At 38.8% G+C, this 17,176-nt stretch overlaps 1 protein-coding gene across 5 annotated transcripts in view; it reads right to left on the reverse strand.

Moving 5' to 3' along the window:
• The window catches only part of tfg (trafficking from ER to golgi regulator), a 62,272-nt gene that overhangs the window by 42,492 nt on the left and 2,604 nt on the right, over positions 1-17,176 (reverse strand). For all 5 annotated transcript variants that reach the window (XM_088915014.1, XM_088915013.1, XM_088915012.1 and 2 more), the window contains exons 2-3: positions 12,068-12,281; positions 11,076-11,159 (exon numbers count right to left, since the gene is read on the reverse strand). In XM_088915014.1, coding sequence (XP_088771140.1) covers positions 11,076-11,159; positions 12,068-12,251 — 268 coding nt within the window. In that variant the 5' untranslated portion in view covers positions 12,252-12,281. The remainder of the gene's footprint in view (positions 1-11,075; positions 11,160-12,067; positions 12,282-17,176) is intronic.

A 17,176-nucleotide genomic window follows, 5' to 3' on the forward strand; every position in this document is an offset into this window, starting at 1 on the left:
AGGTAGAAAACCAGCAACTACCAGCAATCATTTTATATGTGAAAAAAAATGAGAAATTGAATCCTTAGTAACAAGTACTGTAAGCAGAGCTCTCAGAAAATCTATAGTATCACAGAACATGCGAATATGGAAGAAGTTGTTGCTGCCCATCTTACAACACCAGTATTTGTTTTAATTGACTCTGAAATACCTAGCAAAAGGCAATAATGCCAATGGAGAAAGAGAAACTGAGCTTAGCAGTTTAGTTTTAAATGCATAAATTCACCTATTAATGGGTCTTTAAGGAAATCACTATGAATGTTAGTTAAATCAAAAGAACGCATTACACTTTCGGAACTCACGGTGTCATAAATTGTCTGCTGCCAACTTTCCAAGATTAGGCACAAAGCTCATACCGTAACGGCTAAACAGCTAAACAGATGACCAAAAGCCAGAAGTACTCCGTGTAGGTTGAAACTGAAAATCCCACAGGAACCACACTATGTACACCAGCTGTCATTCCCACAGCTCCTAATTTCTTCCATTCTTCCACAAAATCCCAGCCTGGATGGAAACTAATTCATCAAATGAAAATCTTGAACTATTTAGGGACATATAAAACACTGTCAAGCAAACCTACTTGATGTAGCACTTTCTCCTATGCGAAAAGCATGCTGACCTCATATAGTAACTAGGTCGGAAACCTACGATAAGCTTGAGAGGCTTCAAAATACTTCAATGTGTAGCTTTATTCCCCATCATGATTGGTAATTCATACACCATTAACTGCAGGTATCCCCCAACATAATGCACAGTGAAAGAGGATAAACTGTCTCTGATTTGGTGGTCAGTGTAAAGTATTTCCCCAATGTAATGTTCATTATGACCTGTGTTTTCGTTGATCAGTTCTCCTTACAGGGAAAACTAATCATTAGTTATATCTATATAAGCTTTAAAAATTCCAGATCTATATGTCTCAGTTTACCTTCTCTAGACTTATACTGTGTTTTAACTACTAAAACCTCTGTTCCAAAGTGAGATAAAGATAACAAAATGCACAAGATGTATGTTCTTCTTATGAAAAAGGCACATTTATTGTCAATACTTCAAGGTTTACGTCAGCGTTCGGCAGCCTTTAAAACACCAAACACGTGTAAGAACACAAGGTGGTGAAAAGAAACTGCAAATATTCAAATATTATATTACATACCATGATTTCCTGTCATATGTTTACAACTCATTTTGGTATTGCCAACTAACTCTGCTATCACAGAAACTACCTTCAGGCTGTACCGTTCTCAGACAACACAAGGCCCATGATCAGTCTGTATGCCGTGAACTTGAACAGATCCTGCCCAGTGCCTTCTGGATTACAGGTATGGCTCTGCGTCCACCAGCAGCAAGGAAAGTGTCACTCTTTCTGTAGAGGGAGAGGTGCTTGACCATTTATATATACTGTTACTGTTAGAGTTGGCATCACAAAACTCCTTGTTATGTCCCCCATGGAATAAAACACAGCATGTGTAATAAGCACGGCCATTGTTTTCTCAGACATTACCAGAATCACATTGTAATGATGTATATAGTACACTACATGGTTCAACACAATCTGCAAAACTGCTTTACACTATACTGCACCTAATGCTGTCAGAATAATTTGGAATTCGAATGTACAGTAGTGAAACCTGAAGATAAAACAACTATTAGAAACAGATAATAATATCTTTCACATTTAGTCTTTCACTATTTCACTCGGCATCTCCATCAGAGATAATCACCTTGTTCTTTTCAAACACAGTGAGTGCAGAACAGGACTGAGAGATTCAGATTGTCCTGTAGCACAGCATATGCATTGTGGTTGTAAGTTAATAAGGTTCTTCAATAAAGGTGACTTACGAAAGAGTTAACAGTCTACACAAAATGTACACTAGGCATTTTCGCAAATGCTGCTTGATGATTCATTTAGTTTTCATGACTGAACTCTTTGAAACTGACTTTACATCTGTTGATCCACCACGCTTGAGTGCACAGGGGGGCAGGTAATCTAACCTTGGAAATTAAAGTATCTGTTAATCTTTATTAAAGCCATTTAGGCCTGCAACTTCTAGTTTAACTGGTAACAGGGTATTTTCTTCCAAGATCCCTTTAGCTAATTTGTTTTGTAAGCTCTCACAATCCCCATTTTGTAATACAGTCGTTAAAGAACACTGAGTTTTAAAAATGACTTCTAAATGAGTGTTTATAAACAAAAAAAACAGGTAAAACGACAGGTTTGCATATTTTCACACCCAACTCATTTGCTGTTTGTAATTATATTGCGTATAACCGGAATTTATAAAATGCAAAAATTTGGAATACCAAATTAACTTTTTTGCAAAATCAAAAATCATTTGTCAAAAAATCGTCTCTAACAGTGGCATACAAAATCCAACAAATATTGGACGAATATCGCATAGAATAAACGGACTATGGTCCATTTTTAAACATAAAAAACCTTGGAGGGTAATTTACAGTACAGGGGGATCAATTCTCAACTAGCAAAACATAAAAGACTTTTAAAAAAATTGACTTGCATGTACATTAGATGCATCATTGTACATGACAGCCTGCTGGGATCTGTTTCATGTTCTCAAACAGCCCTCTGCTGAAACCATAAACTTGAATTCCTCAACAGAGGAAAACAAAACCCTTATCCACGAGACTGACAAGACTGTTTTGCTGTCTGTCACCCTCTCCTTCACTGTCAGAGGACTTAAGTACCATTAAAGGCTCTGGCGGCTGGAGAACCACTCATACCAGATGAGCTATATGCTTCTGGAACTCCATCTCATGACTGTGAAAACCAAAAACTTTCCCCTGTTTCACATTTGACAGATATTCAGGTTTGTTAGCGGGGTATTAATTACGATACAGAGACTAATTCCAGTGTTTTATCATGTTTTTGCTGTGGCATGGTGTACCATTAATTGTCAACCAAAGCAGACCAAAAAAAAAAATCACATTACAGCCACACATGCCTTGAGCACGCTCTCCCACGTGAGGTTACTAGCCACATGCTGGGCTTTTTGCTCAAGACAGTATGTGTGCGAAGGGGTTTTGGAGCATACTTTTTTCAGAACTTCCTTTACAGCTCTTTTTCCCCGATACCAGCGTGGATAGCATAGCGGCAACTGATAGAGCAAATCCATGACAGTGAAGGAAATGACATCACCCGGCTAGAGGAAAAAGGAGAGATTGTTGCATCAAAGCAGACCGAAAGGACTGTAGACAGGGTGAAGTAATCCGAAGCAGACAATCTCGAAGCTCACAAGTCACATCTAAAAAAAAAAAAGGGGAGAAACGTACGGCTGCATATCTTTTTCTTTTTTTAAAATCAATGATCTCGGAAGGGAATCATTAGGAATGATTAAAGGATCGTTTCATTCATTTATCCATGTAACCAAAGAACTCACTTCTCAAACCCATAATCAAAACGAGATGCGACTTATGAAATGTTTTCCAAACAGGGCAGCCGGGAAACGCGACCCAATGATACTGCAGTGTACATGCTGATACCCTTGCTTCCTTTGAGAAGTGTCTCAGCTACCAGCAAACAAATGTGCTGGACGAGCGGCATGCTTCCTCTCGGTGGCATCCTCTTATGTTCTTAAGTTACTGGAGTTACTGAACAACATTAAATTACTGAGGGGTGAGATTATCCCCAGATGCAACTAAGCAAGAGGGTAGAAACTGCAGCAAATACACGTAAATTTAGCCTTCTTGGCTTCACAAGAAAGCAGGCCTACTTTTACAGTAGAATACTACTATGGAGACTAAATGAAAAAGAAATGGCTGACACAGTAAATGAGTACTTCACTCAGGTGTTCAAGAACTCTTCCAGCAGCAGCAGCTCAAGAATGACTAAAGTAGTGGCCCACCCTTGAAATGATAACGGAACCAAGTAATTACAGACCAACAAGTTTGAATTACATTAATGTGTAATATCATATACAGCCTACACCATGAACAGAAAGAAAGGTACAGGAATATCCTTCAGGGCCTTCTCTTAAACAGAGAATTACTTCCCACTCAGCTGCGCTTCAAAATTAGCCAACTTTCTTGTAAACACAGTAAACGTTTTGAGAATGTTTCAGTAAAACCACAACTGGCAATATTTATCTTATTCCATGATAACTAAAAAAACATAACAGTTAAAACTAGGGTAGCACCAGTTAAAGTCTACATTTTGTCTTAAAATTTAGTTTTTCCTTCACCAAAACAACAGAAGAAAACTGCAAAACAACCAAGACATTCAATTTCATATTTGCTGGATTTAACACATTTCCACATTTTATGCTACATTTTTATGCTTGGTTTTAGTGAAAACAAAATTGTTATAAAGTTTTGCATGACTGATAATAAATTAATTCAGAACATTTGATTTTACATATTAGCAATATAATAATTACACACAAAAATAAATGAAGACCACTCGTATGTACTTCTCCATGCATTGGAGGATGAATTTGGATAAATTTATGGACAAAGAGGGAGATATTCTTTTTTTAACAGAAACATCTGGCTATGATATTGATATGGATAAGCTGAGTTCCAGAGCCAAAAACTAATGACAGCGACACAGAACAGAATCCTCAGCATGTGAAATCGATTACCCAGTGTCTTACAGAACTCCCAGAGAAGAAGCACTACAACACACAACATGTTCCACATTCTTCTACTGAATGTCTGTACTCTGCTTGTCTAGAAGTCCTCTCCACTCAGTTTAAAGGCTGATGTATCACATGGGTTCATCTACACTGCAAAACTGAGAATTTAGAAGCATAGTTTGTCCAATACTTGTGCTGCTCGTGTATCATGCGATGTCTTTAATAACTAATGGTTTAATCAAGATCTGAACTGCAACTATTACTTATAGGCATTTTCTTGAATTTTAAGATGTTACATTACTGAAGTGAATACATCACTTAAAGCAGAGCTCAACCTGAGATGATGAGGTGTCCAGGGGTTTATTCCCAGAGCTTCACTCAGTAAGGACTTGACCGTACCTCAGAGGTCATTAAGATTGCAATGCACATATTAATTTTGTTTTCTAAAAATATAAAATAATTTAAAGGCAGCAGAGGCAGTGATTTGTGTCACATTGCTGCTTATTCTTGCTAACTGATAATAGTTTCCAGATGCTTGGGCTCGATGAGTTTATTGGGAAACACTTCTTTTAAAACCAAAAAAACATCCAAATACAGAATCCATTCAAGAATCTCCAGCATATGTATTTTTCATCTGTACTTGAATCTGGACACAAAACACTGATTTTGGTGGGTGCCTGCCAACAGAAATCTCTTAAGAGGCATGCTCACAAGGGCCAAAAACGCACCTGATCAATATCTTTATTTCATTAAATACGCAGGTCCCTTTATGTTATTTTTTTATTGCATAACAATATAAAATTGTTGCTGATCAGTCCTACACAACTCACTGTACCTTCTGTTAGAGCATTTAACAGAAACCACTTGAACACAATCTGAATAGAAAAACAAAAATAATTATCCTACAAGTTAACTTTGTGAATATAAGGCTTTTTTAATTGTTTTTCCCAGACAATTTAATTATTACATACAAGTGATGAGAATGCAATGCATTACCAGAACTGATCTCGTGTTTAAGACAAGTGGGTAAATTCCATTGTTGGTAAAATTTTTCAGGAACTCCTGAAACTCCAGGAAAGATGATTGTGTTGTCGGGGAATAAGTAGGAGTTTGTTGTTAAAAATGAGTAATAAAACTGAAAATAGGCACATATCAGTGAAAAAAAACATCTGCTTTCTCCTAAATGACATGAGCTAAAACAAAGTGGCTATAGACACCGATTCCAGTAGGCAGTCTTTCAACCTAATCGATCATCCCATTCCTCCAAAATAAACAGGCTGATGTAATCCACTGATTAGAAAATTGTTTCCCTATCAAACATCATGGAATAAATTTTAAAAACGCTTCTTGCTGATGCCATGCCATGCAAGGAAATGCAAGTGACTTTGACTTGTTCCGAGTTTCCATTATCTCAGACTCCCATATTGTAATTACTTCTAGTATTTGACAAAACTAAACAAAATTGCAGGGAAAATGGTTTAGTGTCAGTAGGAGAAACTAGCAAAATGTAAGGAATTTCAAAGACTTCTAAGTCACACTGAAACAAAATAAAGTAACAGTAACAAGCTGGAAGTGTTGAACAGTAGTACTTTGCTGTAAAGGTCATATATCAGCAACATCAAGGATCAGAGAGGCGGCCATCTTGATTTGTGCAGCAATTACATTTATGGCCAGCAGCCATATCACTCTGCAACTCACAACGGGCAGCCCACTGAAGCTCAGCAGGTGTGAGCCTGGCCAGTACCTGGATGGGAGACCTCCTGGGAAAAACTAAGGCTGCTGCTGGAAGAGGTGTTAGTGGGGCCAGCAGGGGGCGCTCACTCTGCCGCCTATGTAGGTCCCACTGCCCCAGTATAGTGATGGGAACACTATACTGCAAGAAGGTGCCGTCCTTCGGATGAGATCTATAACCGAGGTTCTGACTCTCTGTGGTTCTTAAAAATCCCGGGGCGTTTCTCGAGAAGAGTAGGGGTGTAACGTGGCAGCTTACATGACAAAATGAGGTGCGAGATTTTAACTAGTACAAATTGTAGTAAACAGAACCCGTTTACTAAAATTCTTATTTTTTTAATTTATGATGGCCCCAGACTGTACAGGAATCGTGGTCTGCAAACCTACAGAAAGACAAAACTATGAAGCGGCAGAGCCTGAAAGCTTATTGCAATAGGGAGATGGCATTCCCCTAAGTACAAGTGTACTTAGTACTGAGAGCATACTAAGAGGAAAAAAATAGACTTCAGAAATTTATGGCAGCAATAGAAGAACGTTAATCCTACGCTGTCAAATTGTTGACAAAAACGGTGCTCGTTAAAAGTTTGGGGTCTGTAATAACAGTTGTACGAATATGTTGATTCCACTCTGCTTTTAATGAGGTTTGCTTTATATAGCTGCGTTTGTTGCAGCATTCTTCAAGGACTGCCGTATGATGTCATGAAGTTTTTTCAACAAAAATCTGAACAGATTCATCACAGCCCATGGAAAGCTCTGGAGGGTTGCTATAGGAGTGACCTCAAAATCTCTTTACTCAATTATTTTGGTTTTGCACTGTTATGGTCCTAACTTCTAGAAGCTCTGCAATTGCCGAAGGCAAAGATAAATCAAAGATTCTTTTGCCGAGCGCTGTCCTCTGTTTCTCAGCTGTACAGGACGGCTTGGAAAAAAAGGTTTTCTCTGAAAAATGCTAGTGACGTCAGACGGCGAACAGCTGGAGCAGCAATCGCTTTGCCGCAATAATACTAATAAAGTTTCCTGCGAGAATGTTAACAATCATAATAAAGCAGGATAAATCCCTACACTATGAGGATATGGCCATTACCTGGCGCACACTGTAATGTGTTCCTTACCTGAAAACCAGAACCTCCACACAACACTGAGACAAGGGATGAGAGGGAAAAATCACATCTCAGTGTGAGAAATGCACTTTTACTGCAGTTGCACATTTTCCCCGATATAAGTAGGTGATACTTGAGCGCACCAAACCAGCGCTTCTCTCTCCTGTCTTGACACGGAAGTTGGGGAAAAAAAACTATAATTACTTAAATAGGCTAAGAGAGCAGAATTGAACAAAGGTATTTGATCAAATATTTGCACGCTGTACAAGAAAAACCCAAGCTTTAAAAAAAGTATCATGGTTATGCAAGCTGATGTACTGTATCAACTGTACTATTCTTGAAAGAAAAAGGTTTCCCAGACAGAGGCAATATTCCACAGGGATATATCAAGGCAAAAGCCCAATATGTAATATGTAAATTCCTAAATATCAGTCAAAAACATACAGACAAAAATGTGAACATATCTGTTGGAGATCTGTTAATGAGGCTGCTCAGCAAACCAAAGACAAACCTACACTCTTGATGTATGCTTAAGCCTATACCGAGATATGGCAGCAACTGAGTCACAAATTTCCTCAACAGATTTAGAAAAATAGTCATGAAGCATTTGACTCAAGTTGCTAACAATCAGAGATTAAACCTTACTAATAAGAACTGGAATTATTTTAATAGTTCCATGATGCACACATTAAACATTAAAACACTTCAAGAAAAAGCTGGTATGTCTGTTAAGCCTACCTCCCCTGAGTGCTTATAATTTAAGGATATATCCTGCTTAGCAGTATTAAAATAATTTAACAAATTCTTCCCCAAAACATTACATCCAAGCAGTCAGTGCACATATGTTGCCATTTTAATGTACAGTGCATACTATACATACACCAGAAAAAATAAACATTTTGCTTTTTATATATGTGAAGCACCTGCAGTTTATTAACTTTTTTCTACCCAACAAAAGGAAGTTTTCTAAATCAAAACACATTTGAATAAAATGTTAGAAATTAATGGTTGAAAGGTTTCTTAAGTGGAATATCCTGGCAAAGCTGCTTATGAAAAAGACACATTGGTGTCACATCATTTCATCTTCTAGACAATGAGGAGAAACAACAAAAAAGGCAAACTAAATATCAGGATATGTACTGCCCTGCAGAATTATCCATCTCTCTGATGAAATACGAAAAAAACAACATGTTGTATTCTGTTTTCCTAAAATTGTTATAGCTTAATCTTAGTAGCAGACTTAAATCAAAGCCAAAGATAGAGCACAGTCATATTTGTCAGAATTAATTTAATTCCAGAAAACATGAGGGTCACACTCCTATAGCTGACAATCTGTAAATCCTTCTCTGGCAGGCAAAAGACTGAAAAGATTCCTCCAGTAGTGTTCTATGTGGTTTGGGTAAATCTGAGGGAGATTTCTGAACATTCATCCAAGCAAAATTGCTCTAGATTGTTCATACTCTTTGTCTTCTTGAGCTCAAACCACAAACGTTTGATTAGACTGAATTTTGAAGATTGAGACAAACAGCTCAGAACTTTTTTTGATGTGCAGTTAACCACTTCTTTGTCAATTTGGAAGTATGCTTTACATCACTGTCATGCTGGAATGTCCAATTTCGGTGAAACCTGAGCTTCTCGGCAGTAGAAACAAGGTGTTTGGCCAAAATGTCCTGCTAAACGTTGGAGTTTAAGACTCCCCCTATCATAGCAGATTTTCTGGGGCCCGTTGATGCAAAACAACCCCAAAACATAATCAACCTCCTTTCTAAGTAGGCATGTTATCTCAACATAAGTTTCAACCTTTTTTATGCCAAACAAAATGCCGATCATGCATTTGATCAAGATCAATTTTCATTTCATCTGACCATGATATATGATTCAAATTATGACCCTGGTGTAGTCTGGCAAATTTGAGATGGCTCTTTTATGGTTCGCCTTCAGAAGAGGCTCATTTCAAGCAAAATGACACTGAATTGATGAGGGAGATACTGAATTTCAGTTTTCAATACTTTGTATGCTTAAAATGCCAGTTTGTGTTGTAGATCTCCAGCTGTTACCATTGTGATTTACAGTTGTCTCAACCTGTGTTGCGAAGATAGAATTGCACCCTCTTTCCTAAAACATCTTAATAATGGACACTACTGTGGAAGTGCTAGATTCAGCTTTTGTGGCACCTTTCATAGTCAGTCATAAGCTGTGAATAATGGGCTATAACATTCAGCAACTTTAGGTTAAGGTATAATGATTTCTTGATTACCTGGCAAACTTCAGGGCTCTATTAACAAAACTTACTAGTTTAGCTTTCAAGATAACTGGGGTAAACTTCGTAATGGAAAAACAAAAAATTAAATCAACCCTACAGGTTCTGATAGCGGAACAAAGCTGCTGTCTGAAAGATGAAAACTCTAAAGATCGTGAAAGTACTGTAGTTTTAGTCAATACCAAATGGTCTTTTTGTCTAGATCCGAAACTTTTATCTTACGAAACGTTTATATACATATTTGTCACTCAAATGCAATAAGAAATATATATAAATATTCATATATAGTCTGTTCTACACAGAAGAAAACTAATGCTAAATTCTGTTGTCTTTATGCAAACTATATCCAGAGATAAGTCTTTCCCATTTATCTATCTCTGGTTTATTAACCTGGAACAAATGTTTCAATCAAGGAATTAAAATACTAACAACTGCACATATTGCTACAAATGAAATGCCACGCCTTCACTGCAATAACAGCTATTTATTTGCACTATTTTACAGTCAGACCAAAAATGCAAGAATACAAATGGCACACAGATGCTACTGAAAAACAAAAGCTGTCTCTATTGAATTGACGCTTTAAGCAAGATATTTGTTTCCATCAAGCACAGGGCCTGCAGTGGAAAGACAGCTCTAGCTTGTTGGCAGAATATGGTTTCTGTTTGAGTGTACAGATTTAAACAGCGTGTGTAGCAGTGAGGAAGGGGGGCGGAGACGCAGTCACTATATTCCCTCCCAGTAATTTTCGGTGATTAATACAGACGACAGACACCAATTCTATTGAAGCAAAATCTTTTCATCCTTACTCTAAGTGACTGGAAGGCTAATACTACAGAAGCCATTTCTGTAGCATTTCAAAGACAAAAGGAAGGGACTTCAAAGGCAAATGATGAGCCATTGGGTTCTGTTGTTAAAGTACTCTGAAAACCACCTGCCATTAAAGGAACAGTGTAAACTACTACCCGTATATACAGCACTGCATGATTCACAATCATTTCACAACATTTATTTACCTCCCAAATCTTAATTTCATGCATTCGGAAAGGTTCCTCTAAAAGTAATTTCGCACAAGGCACTGCAACCGTAGTTAAGGCAGTTAGCTGAAAAGTTCAAGAAAAGCTTGTTAAGAAGTGGTATATTAAAAAGTCATGTGTGAAACAGTTTTAATAACTCCTATGTAAATATTAAATATTCAATGTGTAAACGTTCAAAAGTATGGACATTCAGTGACTTCTACATAAAGGAATTTGCCATTTGAAAAAAAGCTTTCAAGTACTCTGTTTGCAGTGGAGTTATGGGTCCCTCCAGTGGCAAAATCAGATATCTCATTATGTAAATGTCCTAGTTCTTGCTTACCGAACAGAGTGAGCTTCAGTATTCTGCTGCACTGGATGGCAAAGGAGAGGTCAGAACTGTCGAAAATGGTGATTAGATCATCGTCTGCAAGGAAACATGAGGTATAAAGACAGAAAATTAAAGAAGCGCAGTGCAATCCTTGTGTAGTCGAGCACAGTTTTTGCAGCAGTGTCAATAGACCGTGAACCACAGATTAAAAGGTTTAATGTATTGTGAGTAAGGTTACATGTGAAGTCTTAATTTACCAGGAACAAACTAACCGGTTTTGCAGTTCTGTGAGTACTGAGATCAAAGATATCTCTTGTGCCAACACTGGGCGAGATTTAAAAAAACCTCAGATACAGGCGTTTTCGCACCAACACTTAGCACTTGGTCGCTGCTTTGTTTTACGGACAGCCTAGTTTTTAAAAGCAACGTCTTCATTAATAACCCTCCCGTTATTGCCATCACGCTTTTCAGGTCAACACGCGAGGCCTCACTTTGCCTCCCCAGACACAGTGTGATTTATTCAGTCAACCGGTTGTCAATGCTGCTCATTCCTATTGGAAATACAAGACCAGGTGGATCGAATAACATTTCCCTCTGCTTGGCTTTCCTCTCCCCCTGCACCCTGATTGGGTCCTGGAGATTTCTACCCCAGAACCTCTCATGCAGCAGGACACAAACACGCCATTTAAACTCTTACAAACCACCACCCAGCTACTGTAAGCAAAGAGAACAGATTTAACATTCGCGAGTCATTAACGTCAATTTTTGTACAACACAACTGGATACCAAGAACAAAGGTGTACAGCATCGTTATTACTGAATTGACCGTTTTAGTTGTTACACAGGTGGTTGGCTTTTATATACACCGGGCTTACGAAAAGCATGCATGTGGCACCTAAGGAAACAAAATGAAACTACTTTGTGACACTGCCTGCCTCTTCCTGGAGGTTAACAGGAGCTCAACATGTGACCAGTGGTCAACGGCTCAGAAACGTCAGGAGTACCTTCATCCTTGTATTTGATGGTGACCTCGTCACTGCTCTGCAGCTTGCCCCTGAAGACCCTCTGCATCATGAGCACCAGCTCATCGTAGGTGATGTCCTCGTTGTGGATGGGGATGCGGCGGATGTCATCCCCCAGCTGAGCTTTGATGATCAGCTTCCCGCTCAGGTCCAGCTGTCCGTTCATGGTGCTCCCCTCTTCAGCCTGCCTGCGCTCCTGGAGAACACACACGGACACACGCCGGGTGAGCTACAACAGCACAGAGAGGAGGACCATTCTCGCACCTGCCATCAGCATTGCATTTGGATATCAGGGTCTTAGCACTGTCGCTAAACCAGTTTCCTTATGTTTGCTCAAAACAAAATATTTTTGGATATTCATGGGATTGCAAAGGGTAGTCAAAGCAGCGAGGCTTCCCTTCTTCTTTTCCAGCTGCTGTGCAGGTGGAGATGAGGTCTGCGATTATGCAGGCACACATCGTTTGTGTCACGGCCTACTCTTCCGTCAGCACGATGTCCTAGAAACTCAAGTCCTATCCAGCAGTCTGCAGTAAGAAGCACATCAGCACAGTAGTAATAAGTACTTCACATTCCATCAATTTCAAACCCTGATGGAGATGGATAGTTGCATTCTTATCTTCAGACACCTACAAAAATGAGTATCCCTCCTTGCACTGAAAGGTGTGACTGGAAGAGACCCATACAGTACTTACAATCCCCTCGCTCCAAGATGTGTGTGGACAAAGTAAAGAGAGGAAGGGATGTCTTCGTTTCTAGACGGTAGAATCTGCTGCAACATTTAGTTCAGTTTAAAACACGAGATATTTTCCTTTCATTTTCCAAAAACATTTTCTGTATTTTTTACACTTACTTTCCAACAAAAACAAGAGTTTCTAACCACTCTTTATCCCACCTCTTTACATGTACATCAGATTAAATGTCTCACTTTCTTTTGTGTTTTTCTAAGGACTGAATCTCCCAATGACAGATATAATGCATGAGCCCTGTTAATTTTGATTCATTTAAAAGACAAAAGCAGACCAAATGTATCATCCTATTATAGTTATATCCTATTATAGTTATAGCAGTTATACATACAGGTACTGTACATGCTAATAAGAAAACAATGCAATCAAAAGGCCTTAACCTAGCACTATTATCTTTGAGGCACATGCAGAAAGGAAATGTCCACTCACTAACTTTACAGTTCAAAGGAATAGCAGCTTCTTATTTTACAGACTGTGGATCAAGTTCAATAAAAACTTTGATCCACTTTGATCTTGCAATCAATGGCAGATTTCTATTGTATACTTGCATGCAGGTTGAAATGACAGGGAAATCTTCAGCAAAACTCCCTTATAACATTATGCCTACAGATGGCAGAAGTAAACCGCAATATTATTACAGGGGAACTGCAGTCCCAATTTCACAAATTCTGAATAAAGCAAAAAATTGTGAACTTTGTGAAAGTCCTGTATGGTCGCCATGTTGTTGCAAACCACTGGTCTCGCCACAGATGAGAGCGCAACTTTGTGAGAACTGTGACTTAAGCCGGCCCTTCCTGCTCACTAGTCACTGTAATGACTAATGTACTGTGATGTACAAGTGAAAAACTATAGGCTGTGCAGCAGACATTTCACTGCAGGCATGTTCCAATGTGATCTGCATGCAGACATGACACATAGTATTTGTCGGCAAAACCGTCTCACAGTCTAGAGCGATATTGGTAATGGATTAAAAGAGACGTATTCACAAGCCTGGTTGTATATAACGCATCACTGGAAGTTTTGCTGCCTTATCGTGAATCGCAGACTACGACGGCAATATGGAGCTGCAAATACTGGGAAATGTTATCTATTTTGTGATGTAAATTGGAGGTTTTACACAATTTTACTTTCATTGTGGTTTGAAATGCACTCAATGCAGATTTTTTCTAACCCCGGTAGAAAAGAAATTATCTTAGTCGGGTTCACTGAGAAAGGCGCAGTAAGTTTATTGTGTATGGATACAGGAATTGCCACAGGAGCAACAGGCTATTCAAAGTACCAGCTGTAACTTTTCCCATTTATATAGACAAGCAGCTACAAAAACAAGCACAAAAAGGAATAGTTAACATATTTGTGCAGTAAAGCGTAAAGCAAAGATATCGCAGGACAAAGAGCTTATTTACAGCTCCAGACATCCACTCTCTACTAGCCCCTGAACATTATTTTTTAAGCCCGGCGCAATTTCAGTGCTGCATAACCTTATCTATTGCTCCTGTTACTCCTCAGGCAGTTTTTCTGCCCGGACAACTAAAAGCTACAATGTGCTCTTAACCCTTTCCTTCACCCCGAAATATAAAAAAAGAGGATTTTGCTATACATACAAAGGATGTCAGAGCAGAATGACCTTCTTAGTAGCAGTAATACACACAGTCAAATCAACTTGTGACGCAGAGATAAATCAGGCAATGAGTCATCATACAACCAGAGAAATGCCAGAAAACAAGGAATGATTTTCTCTAGAAAAGTAGCTTGAAGAGAGCTGCATTTAGAAAGCAGCCATATTTGGCCCTTCCCACATATGAAAAAAGATGCTTTTTGCTCCCTGGGGAATAAAGATACAATCTGGGTAATGATCCTCTTCCAACTCACACTGATCGCCCATGGTTTTTGAGGATCTCCACAAATGAGTACAGAATAAGATCAGAAACACTGTGCCACTCTTTCAGCTCAATATACTGGGCAAGGGGTGTAACTTGCATACAATGTGTCTGTATCCAAAGGAACTACGTCAGCATCCATGAATACTGCTGTGTGCAATTGGGTTATCAAGAAATTAAAGGTGCCCAACAGAAGTTCTTATCTTTAAGGTAAAACAATGGCATTTTGGGAGCATTTGGTTAAGCCGATTGGAGCTCAATAGCTGTCTCTTATCTTAGGATGCAGGCAGTCACTCTAGAGCCAAGGTGGTCAGGCAATTTTACTATTCCTATTTTAATAATATTTAATAATGCATGGAACTTTTATTGTATTTCTTATCAATTATTATTATAATTAAGTAAGGGTGAACAGATTTTTGCTTTGTTGGTGTTCGGAAGATTACCATAGGACTGAGAAAATAATTATTAAGGCTTGTCGGCATAACTCTTGACTCCGTAGTCGACATATCTATCATAATGAAATGGTAAACGTAACCACATGATGTTTGATCTGAATGTTTTACCATCTCCTACCAATAATTAAGGTGGGGGGTCAGGGATGCACTTCATGCAAATACATTTAAAGACGGGTATCCCCAATAATTCTGAGAATTTGGCTCCAATGCAATGAAGAACCCAATCTTGGGAAAGCAGGTGTTGTCCTCTGGCCATGTCTGGACTGCTTTTCCATTTTTGCATTATCCAACAGGGTAAGGAAATCATTGCCTTATATTGTTATTTTGTATTGGGTTTATGTTGAAAGGTTCTTTTTTTGTTTAGGATCCATATAGAGTGTAATTCAGGCCAGGATTAGGGGTTTTATACTGTAAGGAACATGATCCCCATGTTCCCTGCGCTATTAGTGCCTTCCCTGCAAAGCTGAAAATGTGCTTCATGGTTCTTTAAAAGACAGGACCAGGTACTCACAGACCTTGTAAATATCTGTATACAACAGGAGTAAATGTTGCGGGTTGGTGTCTGTCAAATTATGTAAATAACTGTTTGCCACTTTGTTCATGACTCCACTACCTTACAAACATCTTCCTATAGGCATTACTGTCAGGTTTTCCCTGATGAATAAGGGGTGTGCAGTTCTAATGTCCAGCAATTACCACACTGGAATCAATAAAAACAGAACCGATTTGTAATTTACATCGATCGCAGGGAAATGCCAGAATAAATGAGATCTTGTACCATGGGAGGGAAGGACACGTTTTATTCTAGCTGTCACCATAAAATAAGAGCTGCGGTATTAAACCAGACTGTGACCACATGCAATACCATCGGCCAAAAAAAACTGAAGTTCGGTAGAGATCATACACCCAAGGTGTCTCATGTATGGGATTTGAGACACAAATCTATATTCTATCAAGTGCAGTTCACCCCAGTACATATGTGGGGGAAACATTTTTAATAAGGAAAGCCCAGCTGGAGTGAATTTGGAAATGATCATCATCTTTATCAATCTTAGGTTTTCAAGTTATGGTTAGACAGAGGCCTTTACGGTGGGTCTGTTTTGGGTGCAAATTCTCTGGTGTGCCAAAAAATAGAAATTCGGGACCGTGCATACACATATATTAATGAATTCCCTATAACAATAAGGGAAAGATGCTTATTTACAGATATTCCACCACAGCACACAAAGTTAACTATCCATTAAAAATGTAAGTCAGTGTTAGGCTTTGACAGTGGAGCCTCTGTTGAAAAAATCTTGCACCCAACTGTTAAATTCTTACTTGCAGTTTACATGCAATGTGCTCTGGGAGTGTATTGTATAAGGGTACACTGACATTTGCAGTAAAAATATCCCAATACAAGTATACGTCAGCAACCAACAAGAGCTTATCTGAGACCTGCCTGTACAGAAAGAAGTAAAAAAATACTTCCCAATTCCAAGACAGTGAGGAAATTCCTAATGAAGATGCTTTAAAAACCAGCAAAAAGGCATCATCAAAATAAACTTTTTCATTTCCAGAGTCTACAGCAGATAAAGCAAGAAAACTGAATCTAAAGAATACTATATTTCAATAAGGGGAAAAAAAAGTGCGCAGAAATGAACATTGAGAAGAACAGCAGGTAGTGGGGTAATATCTTCACCAGTCACGTAAAGAAAAGAAAGTCAGGTCGTCTCAAGCACCCCGCAGTCTGCTGTCAACAGATACGCCATCGGGTCTGCCTACTGAAGAAGACAACGCTATTCAACGAAGAGGCTAACAGGTAGTTAAAAGGCAAAACACGTGGCCTGTTTGTCGCTCAAAACAAGAAATACTTTCACAGAATTTGCTACGTGGCACTTCTGCGTAAGACAATCTCTGTGGGAACTGCAACGTGCAGAGAAGATCAGGCAAATGGCCGATAGTGTCAAAGGGGAATTGGCTTGTCAGGTTAAGCCAGAGCTCATTATCTGTTGGTTCTCACTGATGGGAACA

Source organism: Atractosteus spatula, chromosome 4 (genome assembly GCF_055471065.1).
Source record: "Atractosteus spatula isolate fAtrSpa1 chromosome 4, fAtrSpa1.hap1, whole genome shotgun sequence".
NCBI classification, from domain to species: domain Eukaryota; kingdom Metazoa; phylum Chordata; class Actinopteri; order Semionotiformes; family Lepisosteidae; genus Atractosteus; species Atractosteus spatula.